General features: G+C 33.7%; 1 protein-coding gene across 1 annotated transcript in view; it reads right to left on the bottom strand.

Annotated features, from left to right (window-relative positions):
* Positions 1–10,108: 10,108 nt before the first annotated feature.
* The window catches only part of LOC142974913 (uncharacterized), a 70,481-nt gene continuing 59,492 nt past the window's right edge, over positions 10,109–21,097 (bottom strand). Inside the window, exons 2-3 of the mRNA XM_076117484.1 lie at positions 11,069–11,239; positions 10,109–10,657 (exon numbers count right to left, since the gene is read on the bottom strand). Of these exons, the coding sequence (XP_075973599.1) occupies positions 10,148–10,657; positions 11,069–11,239 (681 nt within the window). The 3' untranslated portion in view covers positions 10,109–10,147. The remainder of the gene's footprint in view (positions 10,658–11,068; positions 11,240–21,097) is intronic.

Below are 21,097 nucleotides of genomic sequence, written 5' to 3'. Positions count from 1 at the left end.
AAGGTCGTTTTTCGAATGATTCTGCTGTCGTTAAGTTTGTACAGCTATTATTTCGTGACTATTGAGAATGAGCTGTCGATGGTGACGTATCGTAGGCTTTTCACTGTTCAATTGCAATTTGATCGTGGAAATTGAAGTGAGATTTTAGAGTGCTTTTAACTAGAGCCTTTGACAATGGAAACTGATGTATTTGATTTTATACGTCGGCTTTGAATGAGTTTTATATAGGGAAATAGCACGAATTGTTCCAGTCATTCAACTTTGTGCATTGTTCATTCATGAAGGCAAGCTTTTCAGTTCTAAGGGTTGTATGATAAGTACGTATTTCAATTTGAATTTTCTTGAAAAGTGGGGCTAGTGACATAATAACATTAAATAATTAAATATATCAATTCATAGATTATTAATTCTTGAATAGACAGCTAAGAAGTCACGCAAAAAAACTTGCACTTCATTTTATTGTGAACACAAATCAATGAAAACATAATTTTGATCCATTTAAGTTTCTAATGTTTCGTTATTAATCTCAGCATCAATAAAAATAATTTATTTTGAAATAATTGAATATACTCGTTGTCTAGTACCCTCTTAACACCAATCATTTTAAGCAACGTCCCAACTTATCAATCCGTTTCTCTCTATTATATGCACCATTAAATGTGTGTGAACGAAACAAAAAAACAATATTGTTCAATGTTCGAAGGTGTATAGCCGCGGCTGACAGTTTCAAATTAATTTACTGAGTACATTACACAGTTTAGTGGGGTGGTTTTTCGTGGGCCGTTCTTTTTGTGGGGCCTTAGAGTTAGCGAATTTTAAAATAATATAAAATGTATGTAAATCAGCGATTAATTTTAATCTTCAGTAAATTCATCAATGGTTAAAAGTCGTTGTTACTTTAAAGGTTATTTTATGTTGTTGCTTTTACAGGGAGTATCAAGCAAAAAATTACTTTAAAAAATGTGTGTATCATGTTATGGGTCTTGTTAACTAATAATATCATTATGGTTTACTTTTCTATACTAATTACATTTTTCTTGATTACATTGCTGTTAATTGTTTGTATAATCTTTTTATGAATTTCGTTATAAACAAATTCTATGTCCGTCTCCACTACATTTAAGACTAATAGTGTAACATGCCTTAAAAATATCGTAGTGACTATTAATGTAAAGAAATCTAACATTTATTTTCTAAATCAATTCTCACGAAAACGTAGGCGTCATATAACTTCAAACACGCTAAGAATAAAACCACACAAAAGCTGTGAGCCCCCGCGAACCTTTCTGTGCAAACGATAATTTTCTTTCTTTTTATGACTATTTGCTTTTAGGCACAATTTTATAGTCTGCTTAAAGCGCAATTATGGCCGGAGCTAGCAACCATCTCTTTGCGTTGTAAAATCAAATTGGTTTGCGCGCCATTAGATTTGATGTGCAAATGCTTTTTGCGGTGTGTGGTGGTAGTTGAGAGGGTTAAGTGTGGAGAAAATGTAGGGAAAGGGGTTTTTCTATGGAATTATAGTGTGGTACTTTGTTGTGTTTTTGCAGAGCGTTGTGGTGTTATTGAGTAGATTTTTGAGCAAATTTTTCTGAGCGTTTTGAAATCGAGTTTGTTGAATCAATCTGAAGTATGAGTTTAAAATATTCTTGTTTGCTAGTATACCTTTAAATAAATAAATATAATAAGCTCTAGTAATACTAAGAAACCATTTCAGTTAGAAAAAAAAACCTAAAATTTGTCCACTCGGAGGAGATTTATGTAAGTATTAGGTAATCAACAAACATAGACCTGGTTTTCCTTTGCTTGTTTAAATAAGTACAGAAGTGTCCGTTAAAAATGATAACCTATTTTCATTTCCATAATTTATGTAATTTCTATTGGCGGTCTCACTTTTTTATAAATTAAGCTTGCTCTTCCTAAATAATGCAACAGACCAAGACAAAGGCTACTATAATTATAACCATAAAACCATCCTCACACAAAGCCAAGGTAGAAACATAATGATTCTCTTCCTGATTACCCCCAGAAGAGATTAGCGTGATGATAATATTCTCCATCTTGTAATTTCGGTTGAGTTAATTACCTTTATTGAAGGAATTAATTTTAATAAATCATGATTAATTAGAATGGATTTGTGAGTTAAGCGGTTTGCATTACGGACTGAAATGAATTTTGAACGATGAATAATAGCCCGTGGGGTTCTACAGGCTTTTGTTACCAACAGAATATACTGAAATATACTTTGTGGTTGAAATTACTTGCTGTGTTTGGTGTTGTTTATGTACATAGATTATATTCGTCGTTAATTTGTTTTAAAATCCACAGTAACATGCTTCGTTTTTAAACAGGATTGATCGTTTTAAAGCATATCTTTTACATACTTACATTGAAGGAAAAGTTTCCCAAAAATCTTTACAAAAAGTTCATTTTTAGTTCTGGAAAGTATGCGATTTCCGATCCATACAAGCGTGGAGACCTAAGTATATGAACTTTCTAATTCTTATAGAAAATCTTTCCTATGTGAGCACTACCAATTACAATGGAAAACTAACTTCAAAATTTCTTACCGAGATTTCCCTACATTTCCTCGACATTACAAGAAAACTCTCCGATCAAATAATAAGAACCTATCATCGGCCTCTTGAACGGTGTGCCCTAACTTTACCCAGAGGTCAAGCGAAGAGTCCAATTATAAAAGTTTTGGAAACGATCTCTAATTAGAGCCAGCTCTCACGTACACTTATACCCATCATTATGACTAGGACTACCCTTGAGTATAGATCGAGTGCTATTATTTTTGTTGTACCCGTCAAATTTTGAAGGGAAAATGGGTCGAGCACTGTACCTGCCACCCTTCTGTTTCGAGTTTTTTAAGGGTGGTTTTGAAGGAGGTCAGGTGAGAAAAAGCTATGGTGAAACTTTTAAAAGATTTTGTTAATAATTTTTTTCTTTTATGATTTGTTGGTTATGCCGAGAAACCATTATTCTTATAATATTTTTTTAAAATAATTTGTTGGTCACGCCGAACAATGTCGACATTAAAAAGTAAGATATGATGTTTTGCAACGTAACTATTGGTCCTGCGTATAACCGACTCTGAGCTATTGCCAGTTGTGCTCGAATAACGACAAACTGGGCATATGACAGTGATGGAATAGAGAGTGTATCAGTTTGTTGCGCACACACTTGGTCACTGTAAACAAACTATTGCGCAATTGGCTAGTTTCGTTAAAACTACTGGGTCTACTGGCCACCATGGTAGTGTTTTGGCCAAAAACCATGTTGTGGTGCCGTAATGTAGTTCATATATTTCCTTTTTTATTATTCTTATAGCATGCGGGATCGGCATACGATGTTTCTTCTTAAAAACTAAAAATACTCTTAAGATATTTTTTTTATGAAGCGCAAGATAAGAAAGTTTAACTTACTCTATGAAAATCCTTATTATACTTTCAAAACACGTATTGATTTTCCTTTTCAACAAATTACTTATTCTACTTAACGACTAAATTTCCGCTGCCTATACCTTCATTATCGTTACAAAAAAGTTGTGACGGTAATTAAAAAAAGCCGTAAAAAAACTCAATTTAACTTTGGTAAATAGACGACGTTAACTAGAGTGAATTAACGTCGTCAATGTGGAGTAATTAATTAGTGACTGTCGTATGAACTTTGACAAGCTAAGTAATGAGAGAACGAAGGATTTTAAACCTTTATAAAAAGCTTTTTACTTCGATAGTATGATTATTAGATGGCATTTTTATTGAATCGAAACTGTAAATACCTAATTTATTAGTTTAGGTATATCACAATTATTCTGCTGTTTGATGAAAAGCTATGATAAATTAACGTTGTCTTTCAAATAATTATTAACCTCAAAAATATTTCAAATTCAGCTTTAAAAGTAATGATACTTGCCAGTCATATTAATTAGTCGCATATCGCTAGGACTATTAAATTAATCGATGATTGAATTATTCATGAAAGAGTAAACCTTGACGTTGTACTCCGAATATAGTACCTTAGTTGAGTCGCATCCTTTCATTTCCTTTAAATATAAACTAGAAACGTTACAGTCTATATATCAACATGATATTTTAATATAACATGAACAACAAAAGAGAAAATCTATAAAAGCAAAGCAATTAAGAAAATTCTGCGTCGACCAAGGTCAGACAAGTAGCGCTACGTAAGCGCAATACAATAAAGTATGAACACAATGCTGACAATAATGAAATCAGGGTTCCTTTGTTGCATTCAGTGTTAAAAGCTCCGCTCGCGGCCGACGGAACCCTAATCGGGTAATGGACGCAGTGAGTCTATTGTGGCTTTGTGTACCCACAAACGAATAACTAGTTTTTCTTGTGACTTTACCTATCTTTCTTTTCCTTTTTGGACGTTGTGAGTGTCCGATTTTGTGAGGACAAAATGGACGTTCATTTTGACGCGGAGAGAATTCACGATGAGTTATGATGGGGTTCTGTTGTGGTAAAGAGATTCATTGAGAATAATACAGGCCTGATGGATGATAGTCGTTCAATAATTGGTAAGTAATCAAAATCCAATTATAATTATGGAAATAACTAGGTAAAAGATATGAGAAGACTTAAAAGAAACTAAATTTAAAATAAACGGGCTTTTTAAATTATTCAACCAAATCATAGTAGGTACAGTTGCATATCGTAAAGTCATAACTTTTAAAGTTCCACGTTGCATGTTTACTATACATTAAAACACGGGAAATTAACGCAAAGACTCCCGTATTCTAATATACATAATCTTTGTCGTACAGTACCTACTGTGAAATAAGGAGGTATTTAAATCAAGTTTCCATGATGTTCATAATTTATGAGCAAATAGTGATTATCTCTATGATAGAAAAAGGTTAAATATACACGTTATGAATAAAAGTAAATGTAAACAGACTGTTAGAACGTAAAAGTATTATAGTTAACGCGAAACTAGGATCAAAACAGACGAACAAAAATTAATGTTATTAGAAAAATAATGCGAGAATAATAGTAGAAAACTTTTATCCGGGATGTCATATTTGTTGGGAAAACTATACTGTAATATAGAAAAGTATTTTATCGAGAGAATTTCAAAATAGAATGTAACTTGCCTTATAAGTTCTGTAGTTTGTGTGTTTGTTTTGTTCGTGGAATACCGGAATGCGTTGTTTTCATAGAAAACATGACAATGTAGGAAAACTAACGCTTTTATTGAAAAATATTGTCTTATTTCTGCTCTATCGAACACGGTTTTGGTTTAAACATTCCGTTGGAAAATAATTTTCTGTTTCGAAATAATGGGAAATTCATTCGATTGTGTGGCATTATGAAGACAGTTTTCATATGTGCAATAGTTAGTTATAAAACTTTGTTCTTTTCTTTAAATAGTTTTTTTCATAGAATGAGAGGTATTTACGGAGTAACTAATACCTACACATGGGTAGATTCGATTAATTTGGAGACACACGTGCTTACTCTTCATAAATATATGCGTATTTAACATTTCGAAAGTGTACAGTGTTTAATAGTCATTATTTTTTTAATATACAATTAAATTGTTTGATGTATTTACAAACAACGTGCTGAATTTGACTCAGAACCAAACATCGGTGTGCTAACAGTAAAAAGTGCATTTTGAGAACTCTTTTGCTGAATTTATAGGTTTTACAGGTTTACAATTACGACCTAACAGTGTCGACCAGAAAAGTGTTTTAAAAATCCCACATCAGGTTTGTCATGCGCATCGACACTACTACATTCTTTTCTGAAAAATCTTCCACCAAGCAGCTGAAACAGCTTAAACTTTAATCCCGCGCGACACGGGCCATCTAGTATTATCAAAGTAAACAATAACATTCATCCCATTAAACAGATTCAATATACCTAATCCTTACGTAAAAACTTGCGCCAGTTGTCCCCAAATCTGTCCCGAGCGCCTGTCACGTTGACTTTCAGTTTGTTTTGTAATCCCCTTCTATCTGTTTATCTTGGACCTTCGCAACTTTTCCCACCTTACCTTGATTATTTATTTATTAGGATTTGGATAATTCACTCCTGAATTGTGGGGTTTTTGGATAGTTTGAGTTGAGTTACGTCGTAATTGATACGTCATGTGTGGATGAAAATCAAGGAAAATCATGTAGGGATTGTGTTATGTTAAGTCCTTGTTCTTTCGCCTGACGTGCTCCACAGAACATTAGGTGTAGAGACACACTTATCGAAAATTTAGCGCTGAATATTTGGCGACGGAAAGGTTCGTCGATACGCTTCTGACTGATGCCTGTTAGGTGACATATGTAAATAGCCCAGTGAGCGTGTTTAAGGTAGTGGTCGCTGCTGAACTTTGCGCAGATGTGTCATTAGACGTCTTTTTGTTTATTTACCATTGAATTATCTTGTTAAATGTGGTTTTAAAGAGCTTTATTTAAAATAACCAAAAGACTTAAGTCGTCCTGTGTGGTAGAACTTTGACACTCACTCAATGATTAAAGTTTATTTTTTTGATATTATTATAAATATCTAGTATAAAATTAAACTTCAGTTCAGTATATTTCATGAAGTGAAGTTCAAATCCCCACAGGTCATATTTGCTTGAGTTGAAACGTGAAGATATAGAAAGTTCAGAATTCTGTACAAGTTTGCACTCGGTTTAGTTTGCCTACTTCATAACATTGTCAGATCATAAATGTTAGAATATTTATGGTAAACGATTTGTGTTTCATAAATCATAAACTCTATTGAAATATACCTAAGGTCATCAATTATACATATGACCTTACTGATGCACTATTTTGTTTTCCGAGAATCTTCTCGGATACGAAATTTCCTACTTCTAACCGGCTAACTACAACTTTTTTTATGAAAATCCGATCAGCACCTCTCGCAGGAGCCATTGCAACTATCGTGGCCGTACTTTTTGTTAAAATGCCGACAGTATTAACCAGAGAATTGCGCTACAATTGTCAATATGAAACCAACGTAATCCAGTTACGCTCATTAAATTGTCTTAGTAATAATTTACAAAATTCCCTCCTTTTCGTATTTTAATGTAAACATTATCTCTAGATCGGCGCGAAAACACTTACCAGTACAAAGAGCGAGACGGTAAAAAAACTAACAAACTTAACAAAAGAAATTCGACTGCGATAAAACACCAGGAACGAAACACAAAAGGAAGCAGGCAAATTATTTTAATTCAAATTTTCATATCATTATGCTTACACAAAGAATGGGAGTATTCGTTGGCGCGAAAAAATTCATCAGACCCGAAAATTCTAGCACCACATTTATACTTACGTGTCACAATCCAGAAAAAGAAAACTCTTATTTTTTTGGAAAATGTGATTTTCGTTTTGTGCATTTGAACAGTATTTAAAATGTGCTTTTGTGCTATTAACATTGAGTCGCCGCGTATTTAGAGGCTTTAGACTCTTTAGAGGCAGTGGAAAAGGTAGACGACGATTCTTTCGAACTATTACTATGAAACATATTTTAATTGTTGGACCCATAAGTATTTCCTTTGATCGGGTCTTTACCCTGACTAGTTCTTTCGCGTTACAATATTTCTTTTTCCACTCAAGCATGATCTATCTACTGTATCTTTATTAAATATCTAATCAGCTTTTTTCTACCCACTATTAGGTATAGTCATAATAAACAAGTAAATAAAAAAAATATCTCCAAAAAGAATTCAAATCCGCATCCACATTTAAAAACAAGGAACTACAATTTTACATTTGGAGCAATTTTCGTTCTGTCGTAGAGCAGCCGCAATTTAAAATAACAGGGCGAGACTCTTGGGCCATTAGTTAGAGCACTCTACAGTCTCTACCTGCATAAATGTTAGAGCAATAATTATGTAAACACGAATAGTGCAATTCGGTACGTTAAAGTCGGCTGTAGTGCAAATAAAGGTAGATTTTAAAATGAGTTTTTATTTTGGGATTATAATTATTGTTTTGTTATTATAATACGTATTTTAGGTATTTGCTGAAGGCTTGCGTTTAGTGGATAAGATTGTCAATATACTGATATTCACCGGCATGTCTGCTATTCGATTTCGAGAAGAAGCTGATTAGATGTTATTTAAAAGTCGTTAAAATTTTATTTGATGCGTAAAGGAATGCGTCATATGGCATAGGCAATATTACCTTATATTTTCTTTTTCATTACCGGATTTAGACGGTTTACAATTATCTTTAGAATCCTACTAGCGAAGATGACAATGAAAATAAGTTTTTTAAAAACTTAAACGTAGTTTCATTTTAACCCGAGAACCTTTACAGCTCAACATATCTCAATTTAGCGTACGTTTATGTCGCATTTACTTTAACTCTTGACCACTTGAAATACGAAACTATGTAACACATACGACTATATTATTATCTAAAGTGTCTATATATCACTAAAATGGCCTCAGCAATAGTAAATAACGTAATATTTAATCAAAATACTCATACAAGGTTTTTTCTTTGACTATGGACAGTTGAACACGGGTTTGGCACTTTGCCCGAAGGAGCCTCAAGGTCTTAGAGGTCATTTTGAGCAATAAAATGTATAAAGAATTGTACTAAATAAGGCGAAGATTATTGTGGTTTTGTAAACAAATGTAAATGTCAATATTCACTGACAAGTAAAAAAAACAATAGACTGTAGCGAGATATTCTACAGTCGGTTCTATCGAGTATCGAGAATTTGACATTTAAAATGTACTTAAAATAGTTCCACGACGTCCGCTGGGGGCGCTGATCAGATTTTTATATAACATTTCTTGATAGCTCTGTTGTCGACAGTCGAAAGTGATAAAGATTCGCGCTACTGTATGTTTTAATAATGATAATACCTACTTGCTGAGAAAAAAACGTAAATATTAAGGCCCGGTTAAGTTTTAAAATAAATTGGCTTCGTTTAATAAAAATCCAATAAGGTGCTTCAAAAGGTATTAAGACAACTAGGTATCAATCAAAATAATTAAGTACGAACGAACACAAAATCTATTTCAAAAAGACTGGTATGATTTCATAATTCGGCTTTTTCCATCCCTAAAAAACCACCCGATTTACCGCCCCTAAGCAGGATTTTTAATCTATACATACTTGTATAAAATCCTTCGACCAAACGTCGGATCCCTAATCCTTATACAAAGGGAAGTAAAACAAAAGAACGAAATCCCGGCATAGAATCGAAATGGCTTTATATTCGTTTCATTCAACACTACTGGCCGCTACTGGATGGTACTGGCCATCTATAATCCTATTACAGTTAATGCGATTAAGCTAGTTATATTTTCATTGGACAAAAGTATACAGGGAGCTTGGTTGTAATTTTATGGATATTTCTGTAATATGTTGTGTTATGAAATTCAGTGTTCAAATGTATGATATAATTTTATGTTAGCCATTTTCATTTGTTAATAATTTAATTAGTTTATAGTGAACACTTAATACATAGTTATAGTTTGACTTTAAAAGCCATTTTATCATTACTGACAAATAACGATAATGACGCCAGCGAAGCTCATTTGCTAACTCACTTTTTATATAATAATATAAGTAATATATGTATAAAAAGGTCTTCCATAAAAAGGAGAAACTTGCAATGACAAAGGAGGTAACGGAATCATCATTATCATTTTCAAACAAAGCTAAAAAAAAAATCTTCTAAGCACCTCCAATTAGATACAATCTGCTAAAACTAACGGCCTGTCAACGACTATAGTTTCCACCCTGTATAAGTGAACTCTCCGGACTTTCGAGGGTCCAAAGTCAAACATTACAGCTATAACGACAGTTTGCGATTACACAAAATTTTGGATATAAGCCTCTGTCACCGAGGATTTCAGTAATAAATCGGATTGGTATCTCTGACCGCGGATATTGGGAACGAAAGTTAGAGAAATAAGGAGATTAATTAAAATTTTCTGGAGGGAAAGATTAAAATTAGGCAAAAGTTATAATTTATGCGGATTTATACGTACGGATTTGCGACGACTGAATTTTTACTTACTGGTTTTAATTTTTAGATCCGAGTAAAATCAATAATCACGTACTTACATACTACAGAATTTTGTGTAGCTAAAGAATCAAAGCGCTATAAACAGATCAAAAAAGAATTTAATAGCAAAATCATTGAAATCAACCAACAATTTTTGCAAGGTTCGAAAAATCGGGCCATGTGTCTTCAGTTTCATTCGCTGGTATAAACTTTTTATCAGGCTTAATATCTTTTGGAGGCATCGGTAACACAAGCGGGTTAGCTTGAACTGGTTTCTCCTCAGGAGGTTTGGGGGTCTCCCCTCTATTCCACTTCTGGTATTTCACAATCAGCTCCAGGACTTCGTGTTGCATCTTCAATTTGATCTCTGATGTCAGATTCTTCATCGAATTCCCCACATACTGGCCGAATATGAAGTCTTCACTGACTTGTTTCGTCAGTAGCTCTCTACCAAGTTGTACAAGAACATCTTTCACTATGTTACTTGCTGTCGTATTGGTCACGTTCTGGGTGACGACTTTTGAGGTAATGGTATGCTTCCAATGAGATTTTTCATATTTTGGACGGATCGGTGGAGGACCAATAGCTACAGAAACCACTTCATCATTATCCATGTCATCTTCTTCAAGAGGTGCTAGGTGACCTGAAGGCTGAAATTGTTAGGAATTCTATGAATCGTTAAGAGTAGAACAGTAAGTGTGTTATTGCAATTAATTGTTAATACTGTTATGATTTATGTTTTCCGTCTTGTATAGTATTGTGGAATGTAAATAAACAATTACGTTGCAACAAAACTGCAGGATTAGAAAAAGATAAAGAGTTATTGATATAAACATGGGCATATTTTGCATATCTGTATTAACAAGCTATCTGTTGAGCACAATTCCGGAAAACTAAAATAGACTTAAAGGTAATAGGCTCGTCGCCTAATACTACTATACTAACTGGTTACAGGTGTAATATTTTGTATGCATGTGATTTTCTGTCTGGACCAGTTATAGACTTAAAATAGAGGCTGTGCAAAACACAGGCAAAATTCAAAGTGGTATATTTACCTTGACTTTCTTCCTCACATCTCTGGTCTTCTGCGTAGTAGAGCGTCTTTGTTTCGATTCGTTCTCTGGTAGCATGTGTCTCTTGTTATGGTAGTGGACGCCTCGTCTCATCTCCCTTCTGTCTGGTAGTTCTCTGGACTCCCCTCTCCTATCTTCTCTTGAAGACTTCCAGGCCCCCTTTAAGATGGAAACAATTCCAGTTTAAAATATTAACAGACATATATATATTTAAAATAATTCACTACTGCCTTCTTGCTAAGCAGGTATCGCCACCTGGTGTGAGGAAGTTAGATCTTGTGTCCACGGTAAATATCAAGAGTTTCAAGATTTCTTTAATCATTCATTTCCAAATTATGTTGTGGAACAGTTTTTAAACACGGTCACTTATTTATATCCTTTCATAAAAATAAATGTAAGATCACATATGTACATAATTTTACGGATGTTAACTTGATTGAGAATTACTGTTAATTCATTAGGGACAAACGAATATTATGATTTTTATCGAAATAAATATGTTAGAATAAAATCGACACACCTTTAAGTAAGCTTTCTCATAAACTTGCGAAAGTGCCTTTTACTTTTAGGGTGAATGTCGAAACAACATCTAGTAAAACTTACCAGAATGTCAGTTAAAAACGTTATTAGGTACCAAAAAATGTATAAAAAGTAGAATTTACTTACAACAAATATAGGAATCAGAAATAAAAACAGTATCGTCCATTTTCTGCCGTCCATGGCCAATGGTAACAAATAAATGACTATCACTTGTCACTCAATCCACCGCTGTTGTTTATTTACAAACTAACACTTCTTTCAACGAAACAATACAATGAAGTATTATCCTTACTAAACAATGTTATTGTGTAAAATTCTTCATAAATGAATCGATAAACGCTTCCATGTGTCTGTACCAACTGATGTCCGTGATTTGAATGGCCTTTCGTTTTAATCGTTTGTCCTAAAACAATAAGTTAGGTCATTTACTGAATTGTGAATTGTATGGATTTTGGGCGTTATAGCGAAATGCTATATATAAATGACAATGGTTTCATGAATATATAGGAATTGAAAGGACTCAAGAATAAATAAATAAAGTTCAAATCTTTTGGCTACTCACACACGGTCATCAGAAACTAAACTGAGCAGAGTTTGTACAATGATAACCAGAGATTTGGGGATTTTCATCACAATAATTGCTTTTGGGATCCGAAAAATCACCAAAAATTTCTTTTGACTACGGCTGATGTTTTTTTATAACCAAAGGGTATATTTTGTACGTCCTTCGTTGTAGGATTAAAGTAGGTATAAGAAAATGTGGCCTTAAAATTGCAACATCGAAACTCATAATTGTTGAAACTATTATATTATGTTACAATGATCGAGTTTTCACATTCAATAAATATATTATGTACATTGTACATATATGTCTATGTCCGTGCCTAATTATTTTTGATAGACAATGAAATATATATTTGGAGATTTAAGTGTTATCATGTGCTACTAGATGTCGTTAGCTGTCTCGTATGCCTCAATCAAGATATATTTAGGTGAATCGAGAATTACCATTCTCAGTTCACATGAACTGTTTATGTTAGTGAAGTGTTTATCTAAACAAATGGATGCTGCAGTTAGCATGCAAATCTAAGAGCTTAAGTAACCGATCGGTGATTTAAGCTTTAATTGTGGATAGAGGATTGAGGTACTGAAACAGTGTTGGGGCAATTTAGACGTTAGATATTTAGATGTAATTATATTAAAAAAGATAACCCTTTGCACTAAGAATTGCTCTTGTATCGCGACACTTTTATAAACATACAAACAACGGACACAAAGTACAACCAAACAACCAGACCCAAAACAACTGTTAATGGCTTATGTGCTTGAGAGTTTTGGCCAAGGTGGCCTCTTTGACAAACGTTTAAAAAATGAAACCGGTTAAGGAAATTTTGTGGCTAAACCCAAACCTGGCTAAAAAAAATACAACGTATTAGCGTTTTGATCTTGAAATTGACTGTTATCGCCAGACAACATGTGACGCATTTGCTACAAAATAATTTTATTTGAGAAAAAATATTTTGTAAGATTGTATCAATCTTACATCTTCAAAGGTTAGATTTATATTTAGAAAGCAAATAACACACGAAACCTTTGCGTAGAAAAACTATTTTCCAATTTAAAAATAGACAGACGGATTGATTACTATTTTCGGGTTCGGCACGTGCTTAGACTCTCAAACCTTTAGAGTAAATAAATCCTTTTAGTTCTCACATCATTCGTTAAGAACTTTGTCTAAAGTTACATTAACATAAGCACACGATGGCGCCGTGAATTTCGCACAAAACATCTGTTTAAAATGTAAAACCATAAAACGTTAATGGAATTTATACGGAACCCATAAAACTTTTAAGTGGGCTCGTTTGTATTCCCACCAAATCGTAACAAGACCAGTCCACTTGACCCCTGATCTCTCATTAATTTGCTCCTGGAAGGTACTAATTTGGTTTGCAATGAAAGGGTGAGGGAGGTCAGGTTATAACGGTCTCATCATATGTGTTGCCACGCGTCGACGAAGTTGTATAAGTCGAAAACAGGCTCCTTTTGCGATTTAATTAGATCCCTGCCTTAATTGAAAATATGTTCTAGCATTAAATACGCAAATAAATGGTTTGAACATGGTAGCGTTTGAAGAAAACGTGGGCGTTAGAGTATAATTAATTTGATGTTATTCTCATTTATATTGTGGATATAATTGCGTAACGGTTCATTAATTTTCTTAATGGCTCGATTTAACACTTTGTAAAGAATTAAATAAAGAAAAATGTTTTCTAAGCTAATGGATGTCATGTATCATTAGGTTACTTTTTTCGTGAACTGCTAAAAACGTATTCAAGTGGTCATGTTTCATGTGACGTTAATCAAACGTAGAACATACAACCGGCACGTTATGTCTTTATAATTTACTAGACCCCTCGTTACATAATTGTATTATCAAAATCAATAAATATAATTTGAATTAATTTGTAACCTTACATTTATAATGCAACTTAAGTCCAGTTTCAGTTTAGTTTTAAGCGTCAGATAAATTATTTGCCAAATAAAGTGATAGTAAATGTATGAAAACAACTGTCAAAATTCCGTACACCACACCTTAATATTTAGAAATTGCGAAATCGGCCTTTAACCTCCCACGAAGTTATTACTATCTTCATAAAAAAATTACGTCACAATTATGTATTAAGTACACCCAACCTTCATAACAAAAATCTTAGCAAAATAATGTTAGTAGGCATATACTCCTTCAAGTATTAATATTATTATTTCCACAGGTATTCATCATTATCTTGTCAACTGTACCCAGTTATTACGTCACGTATCGTAAGCAAATTCAACATAGAAGTTAACTGAAAACTTACGCGTGTAAGAACCAACTTACTTGGTACTTACGAGCGTGATGATAATTATATTAATTTGATCTTTTGCGTACACTTTTGATATGTATATGGGAAAATTGCCTCTGGTGGCTAGAGATGTTAATTTTTGTGTTTATGGAAATAGAAGAATGGCATGACAAGATGTATGGATGTTAATGAGGTAAGAGAAGTTTGTAGCGATCGTAGCTGCTGTACTTTGGCCTCTGTTTACCCCTATGTGAAAAAGCGTGATTATACGTATGTATATGTAATATATGTATGTATGAGCACTGAGCTCATTAGTGGGTTAGTTTAATTCAATGTAAAAATATGTAAACCGGATATTTTTTTTTCTTTCGCGCCTAGTTCGAAAGAAATATTTTCAAACACTGAAATTGCTGAGTTAAGATAGTATCTACTAAAATAAATAACATTTCTACAGTCAGTAAATTATGTTGTCTAAAAAGAAATCTTCAATAAAGCTATCTTTTCTTCTTCATCAATAGTAGAGTTATTTTAAACTGAATAATTCTTTATTTTTGAAACTGCTAACTAATAAACTTCATAACTTTCAAACTAGATTAAAGAAAAAATAAAAACTGGATCCTTCAAGGTGGTCGTCTCGCAATAATTCTCTAACTTTGAAAACAGGGAATCCAAAGAAATGCGCGCTGATTACTTTCTTATATAACTTGTGAGTTCGTTGTAGTCTCGTGGGGAGCAAAAACTTCTACTAGTCGTACCGAGTTAAGTCAGTGGCTCTCAACCAGGTTGAGCCAGAACTTTAGTCAAAACATGTGACCATTTTTTATCCTTACTTAACTTCTACGACATGATATCAGTAAAAAATAATGAATTCGGCATTTAATGGCTTGTTACAAATATTTTTTTGTTTATAATCAAGCAAAATGTTGCTTGAAGAAGAAATTATGATAAAGACTAAAAAGAAAGCAAGATACATACAAGATGCATTTATTGCAGGAATGTGTACTCACACTCTTGAAGAATGTTCATTTAAATGCTTTTTAAAATATTTTTTACAGAGTAAATAAATAGGAAATTAACTCATAGTAATATAATTATGACGATCAACGAGTTCAATGGTCCGTCATGAAAAGGTTTAGCACCTCTGGGCTAAATAAACATGGCAACTACAGAACATAGTACATTCGAGAAAATAAAGTCGGTAAGATTTTTTTGAGGAAATGCACACCACATACTGTTTTGTAATTGTGTGAGAAGATACAGAGCTAAGACTTGTTCTTCGTTACAGTATCTAGAAAAACAAATTAAGTAGTTTGGCTAAATAAAAGCTGAAGATTGGAAAACCTTCTTTTTTCAAAATCTGTTTTACAGGGAATCTTAATTGTTGGAAAGCATGTTTTTCCTGTAGACGCTTATTAATAACGTTTACTCTTCGGTTATTTAAATAATAAGCTTAAAGAAAAAGAAAAGAAGACTACTTTAAGAAGAATAATTATATTATCGAACAAATATAAAAATCGGCATTTTATCCAGGTTAATCCTACTTATATGTATATTACTATGTATGAACCTTTCATGGAAAGAACTTCAGACGTTTAAGCGTGCTTCAGTAACAAACATCCCTTGGTATTAACATAGAACTTCACAATTCTAATATTTGTAAGAACCTAAAATCTATGTTCGCACGTAACATTCACATTTATGATCGTCGAAGCATTTAAATTGAATTCGCAGTACACGTCAGATATAAGGCTTTCTCTGTGATTCGATACAGACGTGAACTATTCGTAAATTATATTCTGTCTTCAGTACAGGCTGACATACAACTAAATAGTTCTTGGAAATCATATAAACCAATCACCAAGGGCAAATCAGAAGTTCAGTTACATACGATACTAGTGCCTAATAACCGTGTGGCAGTGACAGTGACCTTTGACTGCATCGTCACGGGTTTTGATTCTGGGGAAGTATGGTGCATTGAATTTTTTATTTACATTACAAAAGCCCAGATGTTAGTTACGTTAGTCTTGAGGTCGGTTCTTGGATCGACGATGGGGCTTTCTAATGAGTGATAAAATTATTAACTTGTGTTATCTCCTTTTGCTCGATTTCAACGTCTAATCGACGGATGTGAGTGTGCAATTAATAAATCTCTTCTATTTTATACAACAGGCATAATTTTGTATCTATCCAAAAAAAGGTATGTAAATGTATACTTATCAATTTTGAGACAACACTAGACGCTCAAATAAACCTTATTTCAAAAGATTCGAAACTTCTCCTTCACCTACCTATTGTCGCACGACCCATCTCAAAACAAATAGGTACAATACAAGGTATCAATACAACATGTCTGAGCACGTCTAACGCAGGTCGCGTCAAACGACTGATTGATTAATTATAGACATGTTCGTGCCTAGTGCCGACATGTTCCCGTTGAGTTGGGTGAGACTAGTTCAGGTTTCAGTGCTAGCTTGTGACCTGATTGTCTTTGTTGAAAGCAATTATATTTGTAGCATAAATTTCTGTAATTGATAATCTACGGATTTAGTATAATGTATACGGGAAATGTACACTTTTAACTGTATGCAAAATTAATCAGCGCCCCTGGTGTCTTTCATTAGACCTATTTTAAATGTCAAACGTTGGCTAGTCGCTAGAAACAATTGTAGAAATCGCACTTCTGAAGAGATGCTGATATTCATTTGCCCTATTCTTTATTTTTAGCCGGATTAGAAAAACATATTTTTGCAAACAATTATTAAAAATCGTTGAAAACTATTCTACATTACGCTATGACCTTTGGGAAGTAAGTAATTACCGGGTCTGCGCATGAATCCGTGGGGAGCTGTAACTCGATTCTCTACCACTATCGACTAGCGACAACTGGCTAGCTATCGAAATTTTGACTTTTAGAATGTACTGTCAAAATATTTCTCGCAACACCCGTCAGAGGCGCTGATCAGATTTTCATACAAAATTTCTCGATGACAGGTCGGTTGTCGGTAGCCGATAGTAGTAGAGAATCGAGCTACTGTTGGTGATATGAAAATTTTACAGCAAACCAAATTTTCTACTTGTTATCAAATATACCATAACCACAAAGAAACAGTTCCGACACAAAAAAATGTTTCCCAGCATTGACCGTGTCTATGACTTCACCTAACTCGATAACGACTCAATTAATTCAAATACGTATCCAATAACTCAAACACACGAGATTATCGCTTCACCCCGTTACGTCAGCGATGTAGAAGTCGTCCAATCACATTGCGACCTAGATGTTTAGACGTGACACGTCTGTGACGGCCTACATAGCGGACCGCGGCTTAATACCAACACGACACTGATACGTGTCACTTGCAATATCATTAAGTCAAGCGATGTTATATTGACTTATCTAAACATATAGTATCATGTCTGTTGTAAAGCTGTTGTAGAGATGTAAAAAATACACACACTTTATATAGTAGGCAAGCTTACAGCCATTTACCGGGCAGGTTACCAAACTTTGAGCTTCTACTAAGAGATATACTGATCAAAATTAAAAAAAGAGAATTAAAGTTCTTTGCTCGCCTCTGGGGTTGAACCAGAGACTCATGATCAGCAGTCGGATACATTACCGACCGCGCATTAGTTAGTTAAAGATAATACAGCGAAATTAAATGGGCTGTGATATTTTTATGGTTGTTAATCATTAAGAGACAAGACAAATGAAGACAAGATCAATCATTGAAGCCATTTGGGCTATGTTAAAAGTTACTTACTATCCTATCATAGAGAGGTGAAATCAAATCAAATACCTAAGTGAATACAAAAACTTTGACGCAAGCCCACAAACTACACAAAAGCATTAACTAGATTAGAAAGTTTCCACAATTTAATAATACAATCCAATCCTGAAATCAGAAAGAAAAATATACCTTGAAAAGAATAATAAAGAGTGGCTCCATTCTCTCTAAAACTCAATCTATTTGACTCCCGCAGGTATGTTGGTTTACTGCTACAAAAAAATCTTGTACACAACTCACATTCATGACTGACCCGAAAGCCTACATGAATAGACCAGTGTAACAAGACCTCCTCCCCCTTGCTCAAGTTAAAATTTAAAGGAACGGGCGGGGGCTGCTGAAGTGATGTTAGGGGTCTTGGTAAATTGGTGCATTTTTGTAGACGCGGTACTGATGTTGGAGATGTAGTGTTTGTTGTTTATTTACTTTTACAAATGAGTGTGCAAATGAAAGAAATGTGGAACATGAAGTACGATAAGATAAGATTGACACTTGATAAATTTGGTTTAGAGCAAACAATTTTGTTAAATGTTTTTTGCTTCGCATTTGTCTAAACCAGGCATACCTTATTTCAAGCATTTAACAATTTAATTACTTACATAGATCCTCAAATGATAAACTTAAAGACAGACAAAATTAATTTTAGTTAATTATAAATTAATTCATAAATTCTAAAACTAAAACTATAATTGAAAAAACGTTTTTTTAGGGTTTTCATTAGAATGACTAAACAATGACCTAAGCTCTAAACAATGTATGTACAAGCAATCGCATCCTCGCCATTAACTTTTTTAAAAATTATATATTTTTTAAAACGATTCATTCAACTCGTTTGAGAGGACCAACCCCATATCCCGCTCGTACATCAACGGGCGACCTCGTCATGTCATGAATAAGTAAGTCGTCAGTGATTGTGTTGAAACATTAACGCGTTGGCCAACGGATTTCGTGTGCTTTTCGCTTTTTATATTATTCACTTTACGACGTATCACGATGCTTGATGCATGGCTGCTGACAACTGGGAAATGTATTATACAGCTGAGAGTAGCTTCAAGCTGATGGAAATTTTTAATTCAGTTAAGGAATTTTCTAGAGTGTGAGAGAATTTTTTTTATTTGAAGAATAGAAAAGGAACAATTTTGAAAGACCACGTTTGTAGAGCCTGTACAAATTGACAGTTATGTCTCGTATGCTGTAAAAAATTGTTGAAAGTAACACTGGCTTAATATGTTCAACATGATAGGGGTCTGTAGATACATCACGCCTTTAAGTCCTAAGATAAACTAGCGTAATTAACAAATGGTTATTTTCTTATAAATTTAAATAGACGATAAGCCAGAATAAACCTTAAATAGCCTCCTTGTTCGTGTGCAGTAGGATAAATGCCATTTGGGTTTGACTCAACATCTCTGATAGTAATTCAAATCGTGTTGATTGTGTTATAAGGTACTAGACTAAAACAAAATAATAACAAGACTCTTAACACCTCTTTTATCATCATTTCTCTATAAACTTTGCAGAAATCGGTAATATCCACGATGTCTTTCAAACTTTACTACCTAATATAAATATTTCACTGCCACAGATGTCAGACATCAAGTCGTGTGTATTTACAAGCTGTCTCCAGCGAACAAACACCTCAAGCTACCTGTAGGCAGCACAAATATTTGCAGCACACCGTCTTGCTGCAAGTGCTGCCAATTTTGATGCTATACTGTTTACTATAGCAATAGTTGTAGTTAGTGAAGTACTTTTTATACTTAGTAATGATAATGTGCATAAAAAATGTAAATTATTCCTGTAAGTTAAATATATTAATATTTGCAGGTCACATGTGGTAGAATATGTGCTCTTTCTTATTATCATCTATGTATCTTCACCATATATGAGCAAATAAATTATTTGATTATGTTTTCGAACTCTATGAATTACGAGAGAAACAGCTAAATTAATTTCATGACGAAATGACGAATGTTTATATTGGTAATTGGTTCCTGGTTTTGTCTTCAATTGTTTTGTGTAGTTAAAAACTGAGCATACGTAGCATAGCATAATCAAACGTAAAACAACACTTATTTATTTCGATCAAATAATTTGATTTTGAAGGCAGAATATCCAGGGGCACGTGCCTGTAAGTAAATAATTATGTTTATGTTAGATTAAAATTATTCCTATCCTTCTTCGAAAATTATTCTCTGACATTGTCTACTGAACAACACAATAGAAACCCCGATATTTGTCTATCAATACAAACAAATTCCCACACAAGGCTTTCAATTGTTTCCGTCTGAAAGCATGGAGCGTCGCGATCCCAGCGATATGAGTATATGAGCTACTTGCAAACATTCAGTACAGTCATGAGCAAATATGTGTAAAAAGCTATACGGCCCTCACACACTCACAGTTTCGCAAAAAAGTTCCGCCATAATTTCAGCAGCAAAAGAGTTGTTTTTCGAAAAATAAAGTGGCTATCTACATGCTAAATTTTCCCTTCTAAATCGATTCTAAAGTTTAACCGTGAGAGCGTAATCGACAGTCAGGTTTAGATAGACTTTCACTTTATAGAAATTATACTATTTTCCTGATAAGAATATGGTTCATAGTGAGACAGTACATTAATCTCACCGCTCCTGAGATATATTAAAGAAAAAGCTAGTAAAAGTTTAAAATTAAGGATGATAACACTCCGAACTTGTTAGCAAATACGTTCCTTAATAGAATTAATATAGAGGTCATAGATCAGGTGTGTAGTACTCGTAACCGACGGTCCTACATGACAAGATGCATGGAAGCAAAGGACGAAAGGTTTGTAAGGAACGTACTAAGTCGTTTCCAACCCCTATGAG

Source organism: Anticarsia gemmatalis, chromosome 8 (assembly GCF_050436995.1).
Source record: "Anticarsia gemmatalis isolate Benzon Research Colony breed Stoneville strain chromosome 8, ilAntGemm2 primary, whole genome shotgun sequence".
NCBI classification, from domain to species: Eukaryota; Metazoa; Arthropoda; class Insecta; order Lepidoptera; family Erebidae; genus Anticarsia; species Anticarsia gemmatalis.
The sequence above is the reverse complement of the archived record's forward strand: the minus strand, read 5'-3'. Positions and strand labels throughout refer to the sequence as shown.